The sequence below is a fragment of the Daldinia loculata genome (assembly GCF_022478755.1).
Source record: "Daldinia loculata strain CBS 113971 unplaced genomic scaffold F4817scaffold_22, whole genome shotgun sequence".
In the NCBI taxonomy this organism is placed as follows: domain Eukaryota; kingdom Fungi; phylum Ascomycota; class Sordariomycetes; order Xylariales; family Hypoxylaceae; genus Daldinia; species Daldinia loculata.
The window spans coordinates 276,327-295,774 of NW_026054876.1; the positions used below are offsets into that span (position 1 = coordinate 276,327).

General features: G+C 49.0%; 8 protein-coding genes across 8 annotated transcripts; 3 read left to right on the forward strand and 5 right to left on the reverse strand.

The window, feature by feature from the left end:
* Positions 1-2,014: 2,014 nt before the first annotated feature.
* On the forward strand, positions 2,015-6,627 carry F4817DRAFT_336547 (P-loop containing nucleoside triphosphate hydrolase protein). The gene is made up of 3 exons (XM_049303183.1): positions 2,015-2,435; positions 2,506-5,794; positions 5,861-6,627. Exons 1-3 carry the CDS (start codon positions 2,433-2,435, stop codon positions 6,238-6,240), a joined length of 3,672 nt encoding a protein of 1,223 aa, XP_049159435.1. The 5' UTR covers positions 2,015-2,432; the 3' UTR covers positions 6,241-6,627.
* On the reverse strand, positions 6,628-8,429 carry F4817DRAFT_336548 (zf-DHHC-domain-containing protein). The gene has a single exon (XM_049303184.1). The coding sequence runs from the start codon at positions 8,272-8,274 to the stop codon at positions 6,679-6,681; it is 1,596 nt and encodes a 531-aa protein (XP_049159436.1). The 5' UTR covers positions 8,275-8,429; the 3' UTR covers positions 6,628-6,678.
* A 192-nt stretch (positions 8,430-8,621) lies between these two features.
* F4817DRAFT_365161 (uncharacterized protein) lies at positions 8,622-9,593 on the reverse strand (the record flags this gene model as incomplete). Its single annotated transcript, XM_049306834.1, has 1 exon — positions 8,622-9,593. One exon carries the CDS (start codon positions 9,591-9,593, stop codon positions 8,814-8,816), a length of 780 nt encoding a protein of 259 aa, XP_049159437.1. The 3' UTR covers positions 8,622-8,813.
* Positions 9,594-10,404: 811 nt separating this feature from the next.
* On the forward strand, positions 10,405-11,165 carry F4817DRAFT_315570 (uncharacterized protein; the record flags this gene model as incomplete). The annotated part of the gene is made up of 3 exons (XM_049300558.1): positions 10,405-10,702; positions 10,804-11,021; positions 11,097-11,165. The coding sequence occupies 3 exons, from the start codon at positions 10,405-10,407 to the stop codon at positions 11,163-11,165; spliced, it is 585 nt and encodes a 194-aa protein (XP_049159438.1).
* Positions 11,166-11,728: 563 nt separating this feature from the next.
* Positions 11,729-12,268, reverse strand: F4817DRAFT_315571 (RNA-binding domain-containing protein; the record flags this gene model as incomplete). Its single annotated transcript, XM_049300559.1, has 2 exons — positions 11,729-11,950; positions 12,035-12,268. 2 exons carry the CDS (start codon positions 12,266-12,268, stop codon positions 11,729-11,731), a joined length of 456 nt encoding a protein of 151 aa, XP_049159439.1.
* Positions 12,269-12,785: 517 nt separating this feature from the next.
* F4817DRAFT_336553 (MFS general substrate transporter) lies at positions 12,786-14,613 on the forward strand. The gene has a single exon (XM_049303185.1). The coding sequence runs from the start codon at positions 13,086-13,088 to the stop codon at positions 14,517-14,519; it is 1,434 nt and encodes a 477-aa protein (XP_049159440.1). The 5' UTR covers positions 12,786-13,085; the 3' UTR covers positions 14,520-14,613.
* A 12-nt stretch (positions 14,614-14,625) lies between these two features.
* Positions 14,626-15,852, reverse strand: F4817DRAFT_336560 (uncharacterized protein). Its single transcript, XM_049303186.1, has one exon. The coding sequence runs from the start codon at positions 15,693-15,695 to the stop codon at positions 14,895-14,897; it is 801 nt and encodes a 266-aa protein (XP_049159441.1). The 5' UTR covers positions 15,696-15,852; the 3' UTR covers positions 14,626-14,894.
* A 2,483-nt stretch (positions 15,853-18,335) lies between these two features.
* F4817DRAFT_98475 (uncharacterized protein) lies at positions 18,336-19,335 on the reverse strand. The gene has a single exon (XM_049308120.1). It carries the CDS (start codon positions 19,179-19,181, stop codon positions 18,567-18,569), a length of 615 nt encoding a protein of 204 aa, XP_049159442.1. The 5' UTR covers positions 19,182-19,335; the 3' UTR covers positions 18,336-18,566.
* Positions 19,336-19,448: the final 113 nt, after the last annotated feature.

Sequence of the window (19,448 nt, forward strand, 5' to 3'; positions counted from 1 at the left end):
AAGAGATACTAACCTATACGAGTATATGGGCACGTATCTCATTGGCCACGGATATTACGGGTGGTAAAAGATATTTCAAGAATTAAATTTAAGGTTAGGTGGGTATTCTTCAAAACTCATGAGATAGATTCGGTGTCTAACTTTGCTATGTGAGAACAATGTCGACGACGTGACGATGTCCGATCATTAATACTAGGTGATGCGTTTACATCTTTATCTGTGGTCCAAACAGACCTTATTAAGTTGTGTCTAGTCCATAAGGCGCATATGATATCATTAGAATTAGTAGATGATGCGAACAACGAATGTAGTGACGTCTCTTTCAAACCTTCACTTCAGTATCCATTCTACTTATTTGTATTTGAAGCGCTCGAATCACTTGATAGGAAGTGACTGCAAGAATTTTCCTCCAACTTCATTATTCAGTAACTTGTTTGTTATCGGTCTAAACTTGGACTCGAAATTTCTAATATGGCACCCAGGTACAAGAAAGGCCAAACGGTCACATACAAGCCTGTCGGAGGTGAGTAGACTTTATACTGTTATTTAGTAACGACTTATTGATCTTGAGAAGGACCTAATTCGAATACTCCGGAGAGCACTGGCAAAATTAATGGTGTCCTTACCAAACCAGGTATGCAGGCGGATAGGAACGTTCAGGCCAGCGTTGATAACCCTCGATACGAGGTGAGTTCTCCCCCCAAGAGCCACAGGTCATAGCAATGGCATGTTAACAACCGATGTGTTAGATCGTCAACGATAATACCGGGAAGACATCCACAATCCACGAAAGCAACATTCTCGGCTCGGCCTAGTAAGGGAGTCGTAACCAAGTTGCTGTTATATGGGAAGGTATCGTCTTTTACAATGCCTCGATGGCACATGTAAGCGGCGGTCGGTATGCTGCAACAGAAGGGTTAATGCCTGTTGAAAGGTCTGAGGCTACTTGGTTGTCGAATAAACTGGCTTATTGCAATATACTCATTCCGACGATGGTGATTAAATTACACGTAACCCTTAGCTCCGCCGGACGTGACATGTTTGAAAATTATTGCTGCCTAAATTAATCTCGCTTGTTCGCAGTATTTTACCTATTGAAGGTGATTATGAAGAAACTCAATTATAGGCTTGGGTATGACTAAGTCGTAGGAGTATTTGAAATTCTGCAAGTTAGAAATTAGAAATTATCGTGAATGCCCGACTTTTAGGAGGGTTATTGTGTTTGGCCAGGGTATTTCCTAATTAGGCAATTCGTCTGTGCACCACACTAGCGTCTGGATCCCAGGCTTCTCATTGGTCGAGATATGGAGCTAAAGCTTTAGCTGCATGACTAGCGTTGAGCTAATTTTAGTGCGGATATTTTGGGCGGTACGTACCTTTGATAAGAGAGATAAGGCCTTTAATAAGCCGATAAAAGGATAAAGCTTTTAATAAGAAAGGCTATTAATAAGAAAGATAAGAGGATTGGGGAAAAAGGTAGCCTGTACACCAGGTTTAGGCTAAAAATTTAACCAATCACATTAGGTGGCCATATGCCAATACAAGGCCCATATACAGGTCACATATTCTTAGTGCAAAACTAAACCATTTCGGGACAACACCACATGACTTATACAAAAAGCCGGATTCGAATCCCACACGTTCTTTTTTATATTCTTTTCTTTTTACACAAATAAGGAAATACTACAAAAGAGAATAGCCTAAAATAGCTAGAGCATTATGCCGCCGCTGCCGGGCCGCGCGAGGAGGGGGGTGCGAGGCCCTCGCAAAGCGAGGGCCGAGCGCCCCCCCCCGCGCGGCCCGGCGTAGCGGCACGTGACCTTAGGGAAATAAGCGGCTAAGTTTCGGAAGAATGACATAAGGGGATGACATAAGCCTTACTAAAAGTCGGACTTTTGTGGTCAGCCTCACAGGAGGGCCCTCGGTTTAATATAAGGTGAAGAATGTGGAGTAAACCTTGTGTTTAAAGGTAGAGGTACATTATGTAGCTTAGATACTAGAAAACGCAAATTTGCAGGTTCCGATAGCGTGAATGGCTGACCTAAATTCCAGTGCTATGGAATAACCCCGACTTGGCATTTGCCCTCAGCCACGTCTGCCACGTTACCCAGCCCCATTGAATTACGTCGCAGGGTGATACAGATGTACGGTACCTATTGGCGCTAAACGATGGAATAATGGTGCCTTCTTCAAGGCACTCGAACACTGGAAATAACAAAGTCCATCTTCACACATGTAAATCCAAACCTGCGCTCGCGCATAATTCTACTACACACTCTCTTCTCAGGTCGCTACTCATTCGGGACAACTCTAGAACCATATTGGAAACCAAACAAAACCGGACGCTACAATCCCCCTTTTTATCTCGATCGAAGCCCCTGTCTTACTAAATACGACCCTAGCGATACAGATACCGTCCATGCGAGCCCAATATGGTGAGATATATTTACATATGCTTGACTAAAGCAACGCTTCTATACTAACCGTCGTGTACTATAACTATAGGGTATAAGTAGACGACCGAAGGACAAATCAGGCGGAGCGTCCCGCGCTGGCGGCGCAAGAGCGCAAGATGGTGCCAAACCTAAGAAGGCTACCTTCGAAACGACCAAGAAGAAAGAGATAGGGGTTTCTGATCTGACCCTACTTAGCAAAGTGTCGAATGAAGCAATAAACGAAAATCTAAAGAAGCGATTCGAAGGCCGCGAGATTTATACCTATATTGGCCATGTGTTGGTTTCCGTTAACCCCTTTAGGGACCTCGGTATCTACACCGACCAGGTCCTCGAATCATACAAGGGCAAGAACCGTTTGGAGATGCCGCCGCACGTCTTTGCGATCGCCGAATCGTCATACTATAACATGAAGGCCTACCACGAGAACCAATGTGTTATTATCTCTGGAGAGTCAGGAGCTGGTAAGACTGAAGCCGCCAAACGGATCATGCAGTACATCGCAAACGTGTCTGGCGGTGAGAGCGGCGAGATCAAACAGATAAAGGACATGGTGCTGGCAACAAACCCGCTGCTCGAGTCTTTCGGAAATGCGAAGACACTAAGAAATAACAATTCCTCCCGGTTCGGAAAGTACCTGCAAATACACTTCAACGCCAACGGAGAACCTGTGGGCGCTGATATCACAAACTACCTGCTCGAAAAATCACGGGTTGTGGGCCAAATCACCAACGAGCGAAACTTCCACATATTCTACCAATTCTCCAAGGGGGCTTCTGAAAACTACCGGACTATGTTCGGTATCCAAAAGCCGGAGACATATACTTACCTTAGCCGGTCAAAATGCTTCGACGTCGACGGCATAGATGATTTGGCCGACTTCAGAGAAACCTTGGACGCCATGAAGATTATTGGTCTTTCTCAGGGTGAGCAGGATGACGTGTTCCGCATGTTAGCCGCCATTCTCTGGACTGGAAACATCCATTTTATCGAAGGCGATGACATGAATGCTGCTGTGGCTGATCAGTCCGTCGTGGATTTCCTCGCATACTTGCTTGAGGTTTCGCCCGCTGCACTGGTCAAGGGCATAACAATTCGAGTCTTGACTCCAAGGAGTGGCGAGGTAATCGAGTCTCCAGCGAACGCAGCTCAAGCAAATGCTACCAGAGATGCGCTTGCTATGGCTATCTATTACAACCTCTTCGATTGGATTGTCGGGAGAATAAACCAGTCACTGCAAGCTCGACAGCAAACAAGTAACAATATTGGAATTCTTGATATTTATGGGTTCGAAATCTTCGAGAAGAACAGTTTTGAGCAGCTCTGCATCAACTACGTGAACGAGAAGCTGCAGCAGATTTTCATTCAACTTACTCTTAAGGCCGAACAAGAAGAATACGCACGGGAACAGATCCAATGGACGCCCATCAAGTATTTCGATAATAAGGTCGTATGCGATCTTATTGAGCAGATCAGACCTTCCGGTATCTTCGCCGTCTTAAAGGACGCCACTAAGACAGCCCACGCCGATCCCGCTGCGTGTGATCGTACCTTCATGCAGAGCATTAACGGGATGTCTAACGCCCACCTTACTCCTCGCTCGGGAAGCTTCATTATCAAGCATTACGCCGGCGAGGTTAGTTACACCGTCGAAGGAATCACTGATAAAAACAAGGACCAGCTCCTCAAGGGCGTCCAAAATCTGTTCCAGCAGAGCTCGAACCAATTTGTTCATACGTTATTCCCTCATTCAGTAGATCAAGATAACCGCAAGCAACCTCCAACCGCTGGTGATAGAATCAGAACTTCGGCCAATGCTCTCGTAGAGACTTTAATGAAGTGCCAGCCCTCGTATATCCGGACAATTAAACCAAACGAAAACAAATCGCCAACCGAGTACAACGTACCAAATGTCCTGCATCAAATCAAGTATCTAGGTCTACAAGAGAACGTCAGGATTCGGCGTGCGGGTTTCGCATACCGTCAATCATTCGAGAAGTTTGTCGAACGTTTCTTCTTACTGTCTCCTGCTACGTCCTACGCGGGCGAGTATACTTGGCAAGGAACCGAAGAGGCCGCGGTGAAGCAAATCTTGAAGGATACGAGTATTCCGAAGGAAGAATGGCAATTGGGTGTTACAAAGGCTTTTATCAAGTCTCCGGAGACGTTGTTTGCTCTAGAAACCATGCGAGATCGATACTGGCATAACATGGCGACCCGCATTCAAAGAATGTGGAGGGCGTATCTAGCTTACCGCGCAGAGTCAGCCACCCGAATCCAACGATTCTGGCGGAAGAAGAGAGTTGGTGCCGAATATCTACAACTTCGAGACCAAGGCCATAAAGTTTTGCAAGGGCGTAAGGAACGGAGACGTTTCAGTCTGCTGGGTTCTCGACGTTTCTTGGGAGATTATCTGGGAACTAACGCGTCAACTGGGCCAGGATCCCATATACGAAGTGCTATAGAACTATCGAGCAACGAGAAGTCCATCTTCTCGTGCCGTGGGGAGGTTCTGGAGGCCAAATTCGGGCGATCAAGTAAACCCAGCCCTCGCATTCTCATTGTGACTAATAGCAAGTTCTACATTGTGGCGCAGTCCTTGGTCAATCATGAAGTCCAAATAGTTGTCGAACGTCAAATTCCTTTAGGAGCTATTAAGTTCATCGGAGCTTCATCATCTCGCGACGACTGGTTCTCTTTGGGGGTTGGGTCACCTCAGGAACCCGATCCGTTACTAAACTGTGTTCTAAAAACAGAGTTATTCACGCAAATGCAACGGGCGATGCCTGGTGGTTTCAACTTAAAGATCGGCGAATCGATAGAATACGCCAAGAAGCCAGGAAAGATGCAAATCGTAAAGGTTCTAAAAGACTCGCAACAGGCCGTCGATTTCTACAAGAGCGGGGCAATCCATACACAACCCGGGGAGCCTCCATCGTCAGTATCCAAGCCGACGCCAAAAGGCAAACCCGTGCCACCCCGTCCGATTACTCGGGGCAAACTTATCAAGCCAGGTGGTCCCGGTGGCAGACCTTCTCGAGTCACCAACTCCCGTCCTAGCACTACCAAGCGTGGTCCGGCAGCGGTCCAGACTCCACGACCAGTCCCAGTTCCAACTCCCACCGCCTCCGTCACGAGCAGCATTCCAAACCATACTCGTAGCCAAAACTCGACATCGTCTGTGCGCGCGCCACCTCCACCACCACCGCCGCCCGCCGCTCCTCCAGCAGCGAGGGGCAAGATGACCGCTAAAGTTCTATACGACTTTGCTGGTCATAAAGAGAACGAGCTCTCGATAAGGGCCGGCGAAATCATCGAGATCGTCCAAAAAGAGAACAATGGTATGTAGTTAATTCCTAAAGATAAAGTATTTATTCAAGCTGGCAAAGCCCACTGACACATTTTAGGATGGTGGTTAGCAAAGAACGCTCAAGGACAGGCGTGGGTACCTGCAGCATACGTTGAGGAACAAGCAGCAGCCCCTCCGCCGGCACCAGCTCTAGCCCCGCGGGCACCGCCGCCGCCTCCAAGCCAAAATGGCACGGCAACGGCAGCACGGAATAAGCCTACGCCTCCACAGCCTCCAGCGAAGCGACCTACTGCTGGGAAGAAGCCTGCAGCACCTCCACAACCCCGGGACTCGGGTATGAGTCTAAACGCCAACGGCGGCTCGGATAACAGTCGTAGTAGCACGCCGACGCCCAGTGTTAAGGGCTCCCTAGCCGATGCGTTACTGGCGAGAAAGAACGCTATGCAGATTAAGAAGGATGACGATGATGATTGGTGAAGTAAAGCATCAGAGTAGAGTTGCGTTTTGGTGCGGGCGTCGGCTTTGAAATATTTAGTCTATACATAAGAATAGGCGCGCGCCAGAATTAGAAGCGAGACGGGACGGGACGAGACGGCCTTCCTGCGAGGCTACGATTAACGGACCTCGAGCCTCGGGCAAGGCGAGAAGCGAAAGCAGGGCAGGTTAGATATCAGGTGGGTTCTACGATCACAACGAAGCGTGTAAGGTATTGTACGGAGCGAGCACGATATGACATGACAGCCTTGCATAGTAGAACCAACAACGTGCTTAGAAAGATCGGTAGATAAGAGAAGAGTAGAACTTGAAAGAGTTGGCAAATTATATTGACATGTATTTATCTTTTATGTATCCTATTGTGACATTATCCAATAGTAATAGTAAATTTAGGTACTTAGGTAGACATACATCATCACATCACGTATCTTCATCATCTTTCGTGCGCACTTTCCTCCTGCGCATCAGTTCCGCGAGAGGCACGTCCTCATCTTCTACACGAATTACCTCCTCCTGTAGTAGTCGCCGCGGCCGTTCCACCGCCGGCTCGTCGAACTCGGCGTCTTCGTCTACGCCGTAGTCGCCTAGGTGCTCGCCATCGGCATTCACCCAGCCGGACTTGCCCTCGTCTACTATAACCGCAGTAGCGCGTCCTGGTCCTAATCTGCGATCGTACGCCTCGTCGACGAAGTCATAATCGTGGTCGTTGTCGTTGTCGTTATTGTTATTATCGTAGTACTCCGTGGGTATCTCCTCCAACTCCCCTAGAATCCGCGACCGCGACGCTGACGCTTCCCACCGCCGCAAATCCCGCTCCTGCCGTCGCCGGAACGCTTCCCGCTCGTCCTCGGGGTTGGCGGGGTTGTTATCGAAGCGCTCCCTTTGTAGCGCGCGGTCGGCTTCGCGCTTGCGTGCGCGCCAGGCTTTCGCGTGTCGGATTTTGTCGGGGTCGGGGGGCGGCCACATGCCCTCGCGGTCGTTGAGGCCGTTTTCTTCGTAGGTCCAGCCCGTGCCGCTCATTGTTATTGTATCACCACCACCACTACCACTACCACCACCACCACTGCCGCTATCGATTTTTTTTAGGGGTGCGATTCTTGGTTCGCCGGCGAACGGGAGGAACCACAGCAGAGGGTCGCGCGTGCCCATGGCGGCGGCCATGTTCGCGAAGATGCCGATGTCGTAGGGGAACTCGATAGGGTCGAGAGTTTCGCGGTCGCCGCCGGGAGCGTGTTCGCCTGAGCCCCACCAGGAGGAGTACGCGTCGTCGCCGCGGGAGGTTTCGTAGCGGCGCTCGAGCGCGGATTCGTGGCGTTCGATTTCCCAGGTTTCGATTATGGTGGTGTTGAAGAGCCAGCCCTTGAGCGTGGTGATGAGCAGTATGACCAAGGCTAGGCTGGTTGTGCTCGTGGCGAAGGTAAGGACGGTGAGGAGCGCGAGTTGCGATAGCGTGGGCCCGAGATACGCGGGGAGGTGGCGGGTCTCCCAGAGGGCGAAGAAGCGGCGGAAGAGGAAAGTGAGGAGGGTCCAGAGGGAGAGGTTGGTGTATACGAGGAAGCGTAGGAAGTGCGGGAAGGTCTGCAGGGAGACGCAGTTGGAGGTCCAGGGACAGTGGTGGTCCATCTTGGGGATACAGCGGCGGCATGTCTTGCAGTGGTGTGCGCGAGGCGGCTTGGGTGCTGCGCATTTCTTACACCAGCGCTGTATGTGTTGCGGATCTAACTCTTCCTCGCCCGAGTCGTTGGTGTTTCTCCTCTTGTTCTTCTTAATATAATCCGGCGGGAAGACATAACGGCCTGGGTCAACAGTGCATGCTTTATAGTATGTATACCATAGACATAACACAAGTCCGTTGAAAGTGTAGATCTCGGCAGTCGTGAGCGGGCCCGGGGCAAGGTCCGGTGCGTTAGCGAATAGCCATTGCGACGTGTAGGCTAGGAAAGCGATTAGGATACAGACGGCGGGGACGGCGAGGCGCTGGAGTACTGGCACCGTGCTACCGATGAGGAAGGCCATATTGTGATATTAGGCCATCCAGGTGGAAGTCGGATCCAAAAATAGGTTATGTGCCGGGGCTTGTCAGGTAGTAAAAGGAATATCACAATACCTAAGTTCAGTTAGATGCCGAAATGACGCGGTGCCGTGGCTTCGGGCGCGACGTCACTTATGCAGGAACGGACAGGGATCAATGCTTTGTTACGTAAACAAACTTAGTTGTCTGGTACCTGTTTAAAGGGGGGTGGTAATATGGTGTTGTTAAATATTTAGCAAAGCAATATACCATTCATGTTAACGACATAAGATATTAACGAAGCTCTCCTTTCGTTGCCTTGAAATTCGGTAGCTACATCTCTAGTCCTATACTTCATACCTAGGTATGTATTATACAATAAATATAATAATCTAACCCCCAATACTTCTTCAATAATATCATCCAGGGACGCACATTAACACAAGCGCCGCTACCGCCAATTCACTATTCACCAAGTGATTCAACCCGAAAAAAGGCTCGTTACGGCGATGAAGAGAGCCACGCCCCTTTTCTCAGCTTCCACTTATATATCCGTCTTCCGCTTGTCACTACCGCGAGTGATGCCAACAAACTCGAAGACATCGGGGGCATTATCGGGAAGAGGGTCTCGCCTCATCATCTTGATAATATCCCGACCGACCAACATCCTCACGCAGTCCTCTGCAAGGAACTGAACGCCGATTTTGTGTCCCCCCTCTTCTAACTCCTCGGACCAGTATTTCTTCAGGCTTGCGCGCGCCGGGGCGCGGAATAGCGGGAATTGAATGTTGTAGTCGGGGCTCGCGTAAACGTGGCCTTCGATCATCTGCTTCTTCCTAGAAGGTAAGACTTGTCCCCGTCGGGAGCTTGACTCGCTATTGGATCCCAGTACCTCTTCATAGAACTCCACGTACTTCCAATAGTGGTAGTTATCCTCGCAATAATAGTTCTCTATGTAATCCACGGAGTAGAGGTCGAATAATTTGCTCTCAATGTAGCCATGGGGAACCCATTTGCCGCCTTTTGTCAACCTGGTTAAATATCCAGGATCTTTGAGAGTGATAAGAGAGAATTCCCTATTCTCCTTGCTCTCCTTTTTTCCCTTTTTATCTCTTCTCTCTCTCCTCTTCCTCTTCTTCTTCTTCCTCCTTCTCCTCTCCTTTGTGAGAGCCTTATAAGTTGCCCGAACGCTCTCGACATTGAGTCGATGGATCTCCAACTCCCTCTGCTTCTGCTCTTCCAGCTTCTTTAGACACTCCTTTCCCTCCTCGCGTGGATCCTTGAGCGTATAGTACTCGCTGGCGTCAGGCCCATCGTATGCCATTTCCGAGATACTATCTGGTTCTGAATAGCATAAGCATCCATATTCCGGATCCTTCGCTGCCTCGCAATGACACTCGAAATCCTCTTCGTCCTCTTCGAGTTCGGAGAAGTCACCAATATTGAAATTAGGCTCTTGATATCTCTTCAACGACGGAAAGTATACTGCAACGTAGTAACTGAAATATCAAATTCGAAACTATACTAGATAGGTACCTAGGGTACCTAAGGCAGTAATGGTAAATGCTACAGAATTACCTCTTCCCTAATACTTACGATGTCCAGTCATTACGATGCAATGATAACACATAGGAACCCTATATTTCAATCAGATCACTTCAGCTTAATAAAATATCTTCGTCAACGAAAAAAACCTTACCCATTTAATATGTAGATACCATCTAAGTTGCCATCTAGTTAATTACCTAGTTACTTGTTAGAAAGGTTCGCTCCCGATCAGCCCCTAAACTAACCCCCAAAGCTTAACCAGCAAAATATAAAGTATAAAAAAGCCTTGATACCAATCTCTATAACCTCACGGACCTTGACATCTATGTTGGGGGGGGATACACTTGGTGGTCGGCCGCACAGTTAAAATCATGTTAACACTCAGACACCATAAGCAACCTTCTCTAGGCCAAAGCCAAAGTCAAACCAATATAAATACCTATATATAGCGTAGCAGTTCCCCAGGGATATATATCCATATCTCTCTTTCCCCATCAGCTCAGTCATTTTGCACACAGCAAATCCAATCTCACACCCAAACATCACCACTCACTTTCAAGAAAACACTCCAACCAAGCACACACAAAATGCAACTCAAGCTCCTCGCCCTCCTCGGGGCCCTAGCCCCCATCGCCAACGCGCAAAACAAGACCGTCATCGCACAAAACAACACCCTCGTCTCGCAAAACAACACCATCGTCATCACCGACAACCTCGTCGACATCATCAACAACTTCCCCAGCTGCTCGCTGCCGTGCTTCTCCGACGCCATCCACCTCAACAGATGCCGCGTGAAGGAGTTAGATTGCGTCTGCCACTGGGCGCTGGTCATGTCCGACGATTTGACGCCCTGCACGCGTAAACAGTGTAAAGGGTCTCATAACGGTAAGTGTCTTTTCCCCCTGTGTCCCCCGCCGGTGCTTGTCCGTACATAGTTGGCTAGTTGGCTAGTCGTCTGTGATAGGTACATACTAACGAGCGGATAGACGTCAGAGCTCGGCTGTGGGATTTCTGCCATAGATGGGACGAGCATCCCCCCGCCGCTGAGGTCGAGGCTGCCCAAATCTTGATGAGGAAACGAATTGTGGATCAGTATGACTGGCTGGACCGTCCCACGGGCAGGGGTAGAAGCGGGGGTAGAACCGTAGCAGAGCCTGATCTAACTGTGATGGGCGCCGCGGTGGCGGCAGCAGTAGCGTTGATGGTTTAGATGGACTATTCCAATCTTTGGCATAGCCACGGAAATAACAGGGTTTATGGTATACTTATGGTTCGATAGGGGTTTGGCAAGCTGCTCACACACATTAGATCGAGCTACGGCATATATGGATTATGGTATTGGGACTAGAAGATACCCCAGCTAAGCTTAGATATAGTGAAACTCATTGCTTCGGATGCAATAGCATACTAAGACGTCTGGGGGGCTAGCTCTCATATCTGTACCATATTATAGCAGAATGGGATACGTGGTTCACTACCGACCTGGAGAACAATTTTAAAATTCAGTGCATGAAGACCACTGCCTCTGCTTCCACCCAAAAGGTGGATAATAATCTGACTGTACCCAAAGGGAAGTTCCATTATCTCAATTATCAAGAGTCTGTTTAAATAGCAGACGGCTTGCAACTATAGTTTTAGCAAGTAGAGAAAATTCCCAATGATCCAATGTCAGGCGTAGACGTTGACAATGTTTGTGTCAAACGACTGGATGATATGTTAGTGAGAATAGGTTAAAGGAGAGTCAAGATATATCTATACCTATACGGAAGGTTTTCTCATGCCGACATGTCTTTTTATTCTGGTGACATGTCGGCTAAGACCAGCGTGGGCGATCGGATGCCCAATACTATCCGGATGCTTTTCCTCCTAAGGCAATCAAGTATCGTCGAAGTTCTTATAGTGGTTCTCTCATCATTCTGCTGCATCATCCTTGTGCCCTTCCGGACTACGACTTCGGCTCCGTCCCCTGCCACGATGAGACTGTCGAGGTCCCCTATTATTACCCTTACCCGGAGGTGGTCTAACGAAAGCAAAGTCGACGTTGATAACCTGGTCTAGTAGCCTCGTCTGGTGTGCGCCATCGATAGCAGCACGCGCTTCGTCAAGGGTAGCGTACTCGATGAGAGCATAACCCTATTCCCAATAGAAAGATTAGAATTCGTCTTTTCCTAAATACAGCGTGTAGAATGGGTCGGGGATTTGTTGACTTGCCTTGACGTAACCGCTACGACGATCTAGATTTAAGTGTAGGTTCTTGATCTCCCCAAAATCGGCAAATTTGTCGTGAATTGTCTCCTCGTCGGCTTCTTCGTGTACATTGGTAACCATGATGATCCAACCCTCGATTGATCGCACGGCCGTGGCCTTGGTGTGCGTTTGCATGTCGCTAACCTTAGCTTGGGTAGCTTGGGGGGAGCCAGGCTCATCGATTTCCATTTCGACGTCCGCCATGATGATAAACTTTGGAACTTTACGTAGGATTAAATATTTCGGTGGTAGTTGCGGTGAGCTCGAGTAATATTGTCGCTTTGTTGTTGTTGTTGTCTTGCATGCAATGCACTTCAGCCTCAAGAGTTTGCGACGTGAATGTGAACCTTTGAAAGTTGGTGGGACAAAAGTATATGGAAATAATTAAAGATTTAAAATTTGATTGGTCGAAGCTATTAGTGAATAATGATGGTCTGTTAGGCGGGACGTGCCACTTAGAGGTACCTATGTATCTCCTCTGTCCCCTCTATCCCCTGAATAACAACATTTTGTTATGTATTAAGGTATGATGATGCATAATGCACAACCACATATGAACTTTCACGCCCTTCTCATGTAAACTTATAAACTTAAGTACATGTAACTAGTTATTTATACTTTATCTTAATCAACCAACCAACCAACCAGAAAATTGTCTTCTATATCTGCCGGTCCAACACCACGAGATCAATTACCCTATTTATCAAATCCCACCCTCGAGATAAACTCAAACCCCAATGGGAACCGCGATGTCGGAGAGCAACTATGACGCGATTGGCTCCTTGCGCTGATCTACGGCATCATCCCCGGAGACATAGGGCGTAGTCCTCGATTAACCAACCGGAAGTATTATATTCACCCCGGTATCCATCGTGACCCTCCTTTTGTCGATGTATAGAGCTAGACGTAGGTTTAAACAAGGTAGGTATAAGTGAAGCTTAGATGCCGCCTCATAGATAGCAACCTACCTACTATTATTTCTATATGTACTCGTAACTTACGTGACATGACTCCCTAAGCAATGACTACCCAAGAAATTCAGCTAGAAGACCTCTCGGTATCCGAGGTAGGCCACCTTTCTACCCCTGGGTCAGAAGAAGATGGCAGTAGACCAGCAGAACCTCTCCCAACCCAGACCTCGCCGTCCGTTCAGCTAGCTGACCGCGGCAAGGCCGCCTACCTTGTGCTATCCGGTTGCGTGCTGATCCAGGCGCCTATATGGGGATACTCGCTCGCCTTCGGTATCTTCCAGGAGTACTATACCACTCACGGGACTGCCGTGCTCCCCGACGGTCCCGGCACCCCCGGCACAATCGCCAGCATCGGCACCGCCCAGACGGGCATCTTGTACCTGATGATGCCAGCGACTTTCATACTTCTAACACGGTACCCGTATCTACGGCGCTGGTGCGGTCCCCTCGGGCTTCTCATCACCACCGCCTGCCTTATCGCGTCATCCTTCGCAACCTCGGCGCGCCAACTAATCGCCACCCAGGGGGTCTTGCACGCCATTGGATGCGGTCTGCTGTTCAGCCCTACGTCGCTGTGTCTCGACGAGTGGTTCTCGGAGCGCAAGGGGCTTGCGTACGGCGCCATGTGGGCGAGCAAGAGCACCGTCGGGGCTGGTATGCCGTTTCTAACGAACGCGTTGCTTAATCGGTTCGGCGTCGGTACTACCCTGCGTGCCTATGCCGTCTCGTCAGCTCTCCTCACGATCCCGCCGTTATTCCTCATGCGCGAGTACCCTGCCGCAAGTAGCCGTGTCAATACCACCACTGTATCAGAAGAGCACGGGCGACAAGGACGCCAAAGGCAAGGTCATGTCTCCTTCGCTTTTGCCCGACACTCTATCTTCTGGATCCTGCAGTGCGGCAACATCCTACAGTCGCTCGGCTACCTCATGCCCTCTACATACCTCGCCTCATACGCATACGCGCTGGGCTTCCCCTCCATAACAGGCCCCATCTTCCTTGCACTGATCTCTTTAGCCTCCGTGCCGGGTTCGCTCCTGATCGGGCTTCTGAACGATACCGGACTTGCACCCACGACCGTGATCCTGATCTCGTCCCTCGGCAGCGCACTGGCCGTCTTCCTCCTCTGGGGTTTGGGCGGGCACCAAGTTGCGGTTTTAGTTGTCTTCACCATCATGTACGGTTTCTTCGCCGGCGGTTTTAGTTCCACCTGGTCCGGTATCCTGCAAGAGATGAAGCGCCGCGACGGCGCCATCGACACGGGTTTGATTTTTGGGATGCTGCTTGGCGGCCGGGGTCTCGGCTTTGTCCTTAGTGGTCCTATAGGCGGAGCTTTGCTCGAGGCGAACCGGTTGAAGACCGAGGATTTCTCGGGGTACGCCACGCAGTATGGTCCTATGATCATCTATACTGGGCTAACCGCAACCCTCGGTGCTTGGGGTTGGTTCTGGACGATGGGGAAACGAGCTATGAGAGCCCTATAATAAGACTCGATAAATCATACCAGGGTACCTGTTATCTAGATTTATACCTACAAATGACGGTCAGTCATACATAGCTACAATACATATCGCCGAGAACAGTCAATAGGAAAATTTCATAATTTATTCCATTATGCAATGTAGCGGCGCCATTCCATGGATGCGCGTAACCTAGGTATGGCCTTTACAATAGGCTCCTAATTATACAATGAATGCATTTAATGCAGACTCCTTTTTGTAACCCTAACAACAATGCATGAGCCTCGTAATTTAATCAAACCACCAAACTCCAATGACCAAGGACCCCCAAGTCCTTCCAATAATCCACCACCTCGGTGGTTTAACCAAGACAAACTCTGAATGCTCGCCACACCTCCTTCAGATACCAAGGACGCCGTTCCATGAATGATCCTTGCTCATCGCACCGTGTATGGTGTACTCGACGAACTCTGCCGTCATCTCCTGGCCGCTCGCCTTCTGCCCTTCGAGCGCATCGTAGAGATAGTAAATCTGATCTCTCTTCAGGTCTCTTACTTTTCTTATCTTGTCGATCTCAAAACCCAATCGCTTCCACGTCTTACGGTTGATCGACGGGTCGCATTTATCGAATTCGACAGCTCTCTTGTGGAAAGCTTCTTTGAGATGTTGTTCCTCGTCCTCCAAAGACCTTATAACCTTGGCTAAGGCCATTGCCGGGTCTTGCGATGGGCGCATTGTGCACTGATCTTCGCACTCTTGCTTATCTGCAACTCGGTCTGTGACGGGAATCGGCTTCTTTGCGCGGATAGGCCTCTGACCGGAACCGCGAGAATTGATTCGTGAACAGACAATGCAGTTACCGCAGTCATGATCGTGACAGAGGTTATCGAGAACACGCTTGGCATCCTTGGAAAGCTCGTTCTTGGCAGTATTCGCATTCTGCTTCTCGGCCATCTTCCTCTGTCCGAGTGTGATATCATCAATAAATAAAGCTGAGGTCATATTATCTTCATGATCTATATCGATATCGAATCGTGCACTGTCGGAGTTGCGACGATGGAACTTATCCATCTCCGAAATCTCGCTAGGAATGCTCATACCCGACTTAACACTAAATCGTCCTGTAAGGTCTGGTTCTGGTACTGATCGAGATTCCTTTGTGGCACGCTCTGTATGGGTTTTCATCAAGTCATCATGCATGGCTGGTTGGCCAAATGAGACTTTTCGAGGGTTAGTGTCGTCCGACTTCGACTTCCGCACTCCGGTAACCGAGTCGGTTGTCTTATTCCGCTTATGCGTATCCTCGAATCCTGTTTCGGTTGTAGTGCGGTTTGTCTTCTGTTTCTGAGAGTTCAAACGAGAAGGTTGAGACTCCTTTAGGATTCCAACAGGCTGGGATTTGCCTGTCTCTGCCCGTGCCTTAGACGTTCCAGAAACAACCTTTTGTGAACTTGTAGATCGGGGTCGGCTATTGGGCACAAATAGTCGTGGAAGACTTGGGCTAGCCGGCTCACTTATATCGTCATCAAAAAACGATTCGTTGTCGCTCGAGTCGTCTGGTTGAGCGTCGTTTCGAACTTGACGGAGAGCATCTCGTAGTTTAGGCATTTCACCTTGTGTGAAAATGCTCGCAAAGTCGGACCCCTGTGTGAGGTCGATCTGTTGCGTGTAGTCATCCTGCATAGGTATGTCGGTTTGAGACGTTGTGCTTCTAGCTGTGGTCTCACTGACGGCCAACTTGCCCTTCGATTCAGCGATGCGTGTTGTCTTCGCATGCTGCTTCTTGCTTACAGTACTCATAAAGTCCTTGATTTCTTGAGTAATCTGACGAGCCTCGTTAATAGCGTCTGTTCTCCTATCGAGTTCAGACTGAAGCTTGGCCTCTTGAATGGCACTCTTCTTCAGCTTGTTTGCCAGAGCTGACTCCTTGTCGGCAATGAGCTCCAACTGCTGCGTCAAGGCTGTTTGCTGCTCCTCATACATGGCAGCTTCCTCTTTGCTTTCCTTCACAATCTGTTCGAATCGTTCACCAATTTGGTTCAATTGCTCCTTATAACGCGCATTTGCGCGACCAAGTCGTCGTTTCTCTTGCTCAAGAGCCACCCGTTTGGATGCAAAATCCGCTTCCAGATCAATAATCTGTTGTTGAAGCTCGGCATTCTCCTTAGAAAGCTCGCGGTTCTGCACCTCGAGACGATACGTAATATCCTTGAAGTCGACAGACACTTCACCGCTCTCTGCATTGGTGGCATCAAGCAGTTTCCGTAACCGAGCGACATTATCTTGTAGCTCGTGTGTTCGTCGATCAAGTAAAGAGTTCTGCTGCTTGAGGGCCTTATTGTCGTTAAAAAATTCATCATTGTGACGCTCGAGGCTGAGATTGTCTTGCTTGAGCACATCTTTCTCCTCTGAAAGCAGCTGATGCTGGCGGCGGAGTGCCTCTAACTCCGCCTTAGTACCCTTGAGTTCTTGCTCCAGCAACCCGTTTTGTTGGGAGATATCCTCATTGTGTTCCCGGAGCGATTGGTTCTCTTCTAGCAAAGATTTCCACTTTTGTCGGATCGAACTGTTATCCTTGCGCAAGGATCTATTCTCCACTTCGAGTGTATTGCCGTCTTGAGAATTATCATCACGCAGCGATTTGAGTTGCCGACGAGCCATATTGAGTTCGGATTGAAGTTGCTTGATTTTGTCCGAGTACTCAGTCGAGGTCTTTAGAGCTTCATCGCGCTCAGCGACGTAAGATTCAGTATGAATTTCGTTGATACTGATCTTGCGGTTTGCCTTATCTAGGCGGGCCTGCAGAGAGCTGACCTGTTCTTCCAATTCTAGAAATTCATTTAGCAACTTACTAGATGAGTTGGAGGAAAAGAACATACGATTCTTCTGCGCACTAAGATGGTCTATTATCGAACTCTCCGAGTCGGAGCCCATAGCACTGTCCTTCCGAGACTTGTACTTGGCAATCTGCACATGCATCTCTTCGATTTCTTCATGTAGTTGTTCGGCCTGTTTTGTAACAAGCTCATCATGCTCTCTTAGAGCATGAATTTCATCCTTGATCTTATCCAAAGACACGAAAATCTTCTCCTCGTCCTCGGGAATCGAAAGCGCTTCAATATCGGCATGGTGATCTGGGTAAACCATAGACTCGCGGTCGTGGACTTTGCCGTGTTTGACGAAGATAGGTATACCATTCCGGAGGGATGACAGCTTCAGAGCACCCGATAGAAAGTCGTTCATGTAGGAAAGATTAGGTATAAAGAAAGACCGGGCAGTCTGATTAGGTGTAGTAGGGCTAGCCATATGATCCGTTTCTGGTTGTCGCTCTGCATTGGCCTTGGTGGCATTTTGTAGCTGTGGTGATAGTTGCGACTTGGGGGAAACCTGTCTAGATGGCTGCTCCTTGGATTCGGTCTGTTTGGTCTGAGCTGTCTTAAGCGTCTCGAGTAGGGCTGTAACGTTGCCACGTCGAGGCTTCGACTTTTTCGCGGCATTGGATACCGACTGTTGACGGTTTCCTTGTTCTTGTAGATCTCGCCGGGGTTGTGTCAGCGGTTCAGGAAAATCGAATGAGCATTCAGACTCGTCTTCAACTCTTGGTTGCATCTGAGCCCTTGATCGGGAAGGGCCTTGCTCTGTCGTAGTTATTCGATCCTTAGCCGTGTTTGTCGCTTTTGTAGCACCAACCTAAAAACAGAATGTTAGTCAATGAATTTCAACAATCGAAGAGTAGAAAAAAGTCACATTGTGTGTCGCAATAGAATTATGAAAATGGACAGAAGGTCGAAGTCCAGACTGTGTTACAGAACGATCGCGTAAGCAAGAGCGCAGGGCGGAAATAGAAATAGAACCAGAAACAGATGTGGAAACTGAAGACTCGGAAATAAAGGAATCGGTACGAAATGCAGAATCATTGCACTGCTTTGCAGTAGCAATGCTTCCCTTGGGAGGAATATCCTGGGCGGCAGGCAAGACTTCCTCACGCAAGCTTCGGACATTTGTCGTGGCTTCGCTTGGACGTAAGCAATCGGGGCTATTTTCATGGGTAGGCGTTCGACGACCACTCGCCTAGAGTAATCGATCTGTTCGCGCGACACGGGCAGCATGAACAGCCCGGTCGACTTCCCTGTTCACGTCCCGAAATTGCTGCGCAAGGGTGAGGATATCTTGCCTTGCGCCTTCCAGCTTCTCTAATCCAGCAAATGGCATACGCGGCTTGACATGATCTAGAAAGTTTTTACTAACCTTATCCCTGTCAGACTCTTCTGCTCTAGGGGTAGCGACCGCGGATGAGTTAGGGCTTCCAAGTGGTGTCACGTTCTCCTTTCCTTTGGAGACCGGGACGTCGTCACTAGCAGTTTCCCACATGTCCTTCTCGTCTTCCAGTCCATTAGGATTCCAGCGGCTCCATTCAGGGAAGGTTCGTCCTAGTACAGAAGTATTGATGTTTAGAGAGGATGGTTGAGGGGCCTTAGCGCCGCGCATGGCAGCTTGGCTCGGTAGGTTGATAGATAGGTCGTCCATTTGTCGTGTCGATTCGCCTTGAGGACCGGTAATATTTGAGGTGAGTGTGATGGTTCCGTGGGAACCAGTAGATGAAGGTGGCGAATTGAAAGGATTCTCAGTATTCTGATGCATCTCCCTAAGGATGCGAGACTGATATCTGCTCGTTTTCGACTCCATGTGATCCGTCACGCGTTAAACGCGATTAGGATGGAATCGAAGGATATGGTAAAACTAAGGTACCAACTAGGGTGATATAATGATGTGTAGCATCAAGAGACGCGTTAAGAAGCGCGTAAGTATAGGTGAGCGGTTCAGTCGCGATACTAGAAGAAGGGTGTGGGAAAACTGATGATGCTGCAAGCGTTGCCGAGCAGATGCGATGGTTGAGGAAAGACGCGTCCAAGCAATGATCAGAGTCAGAGCAGGAGCAGTAGGGTAATGAAT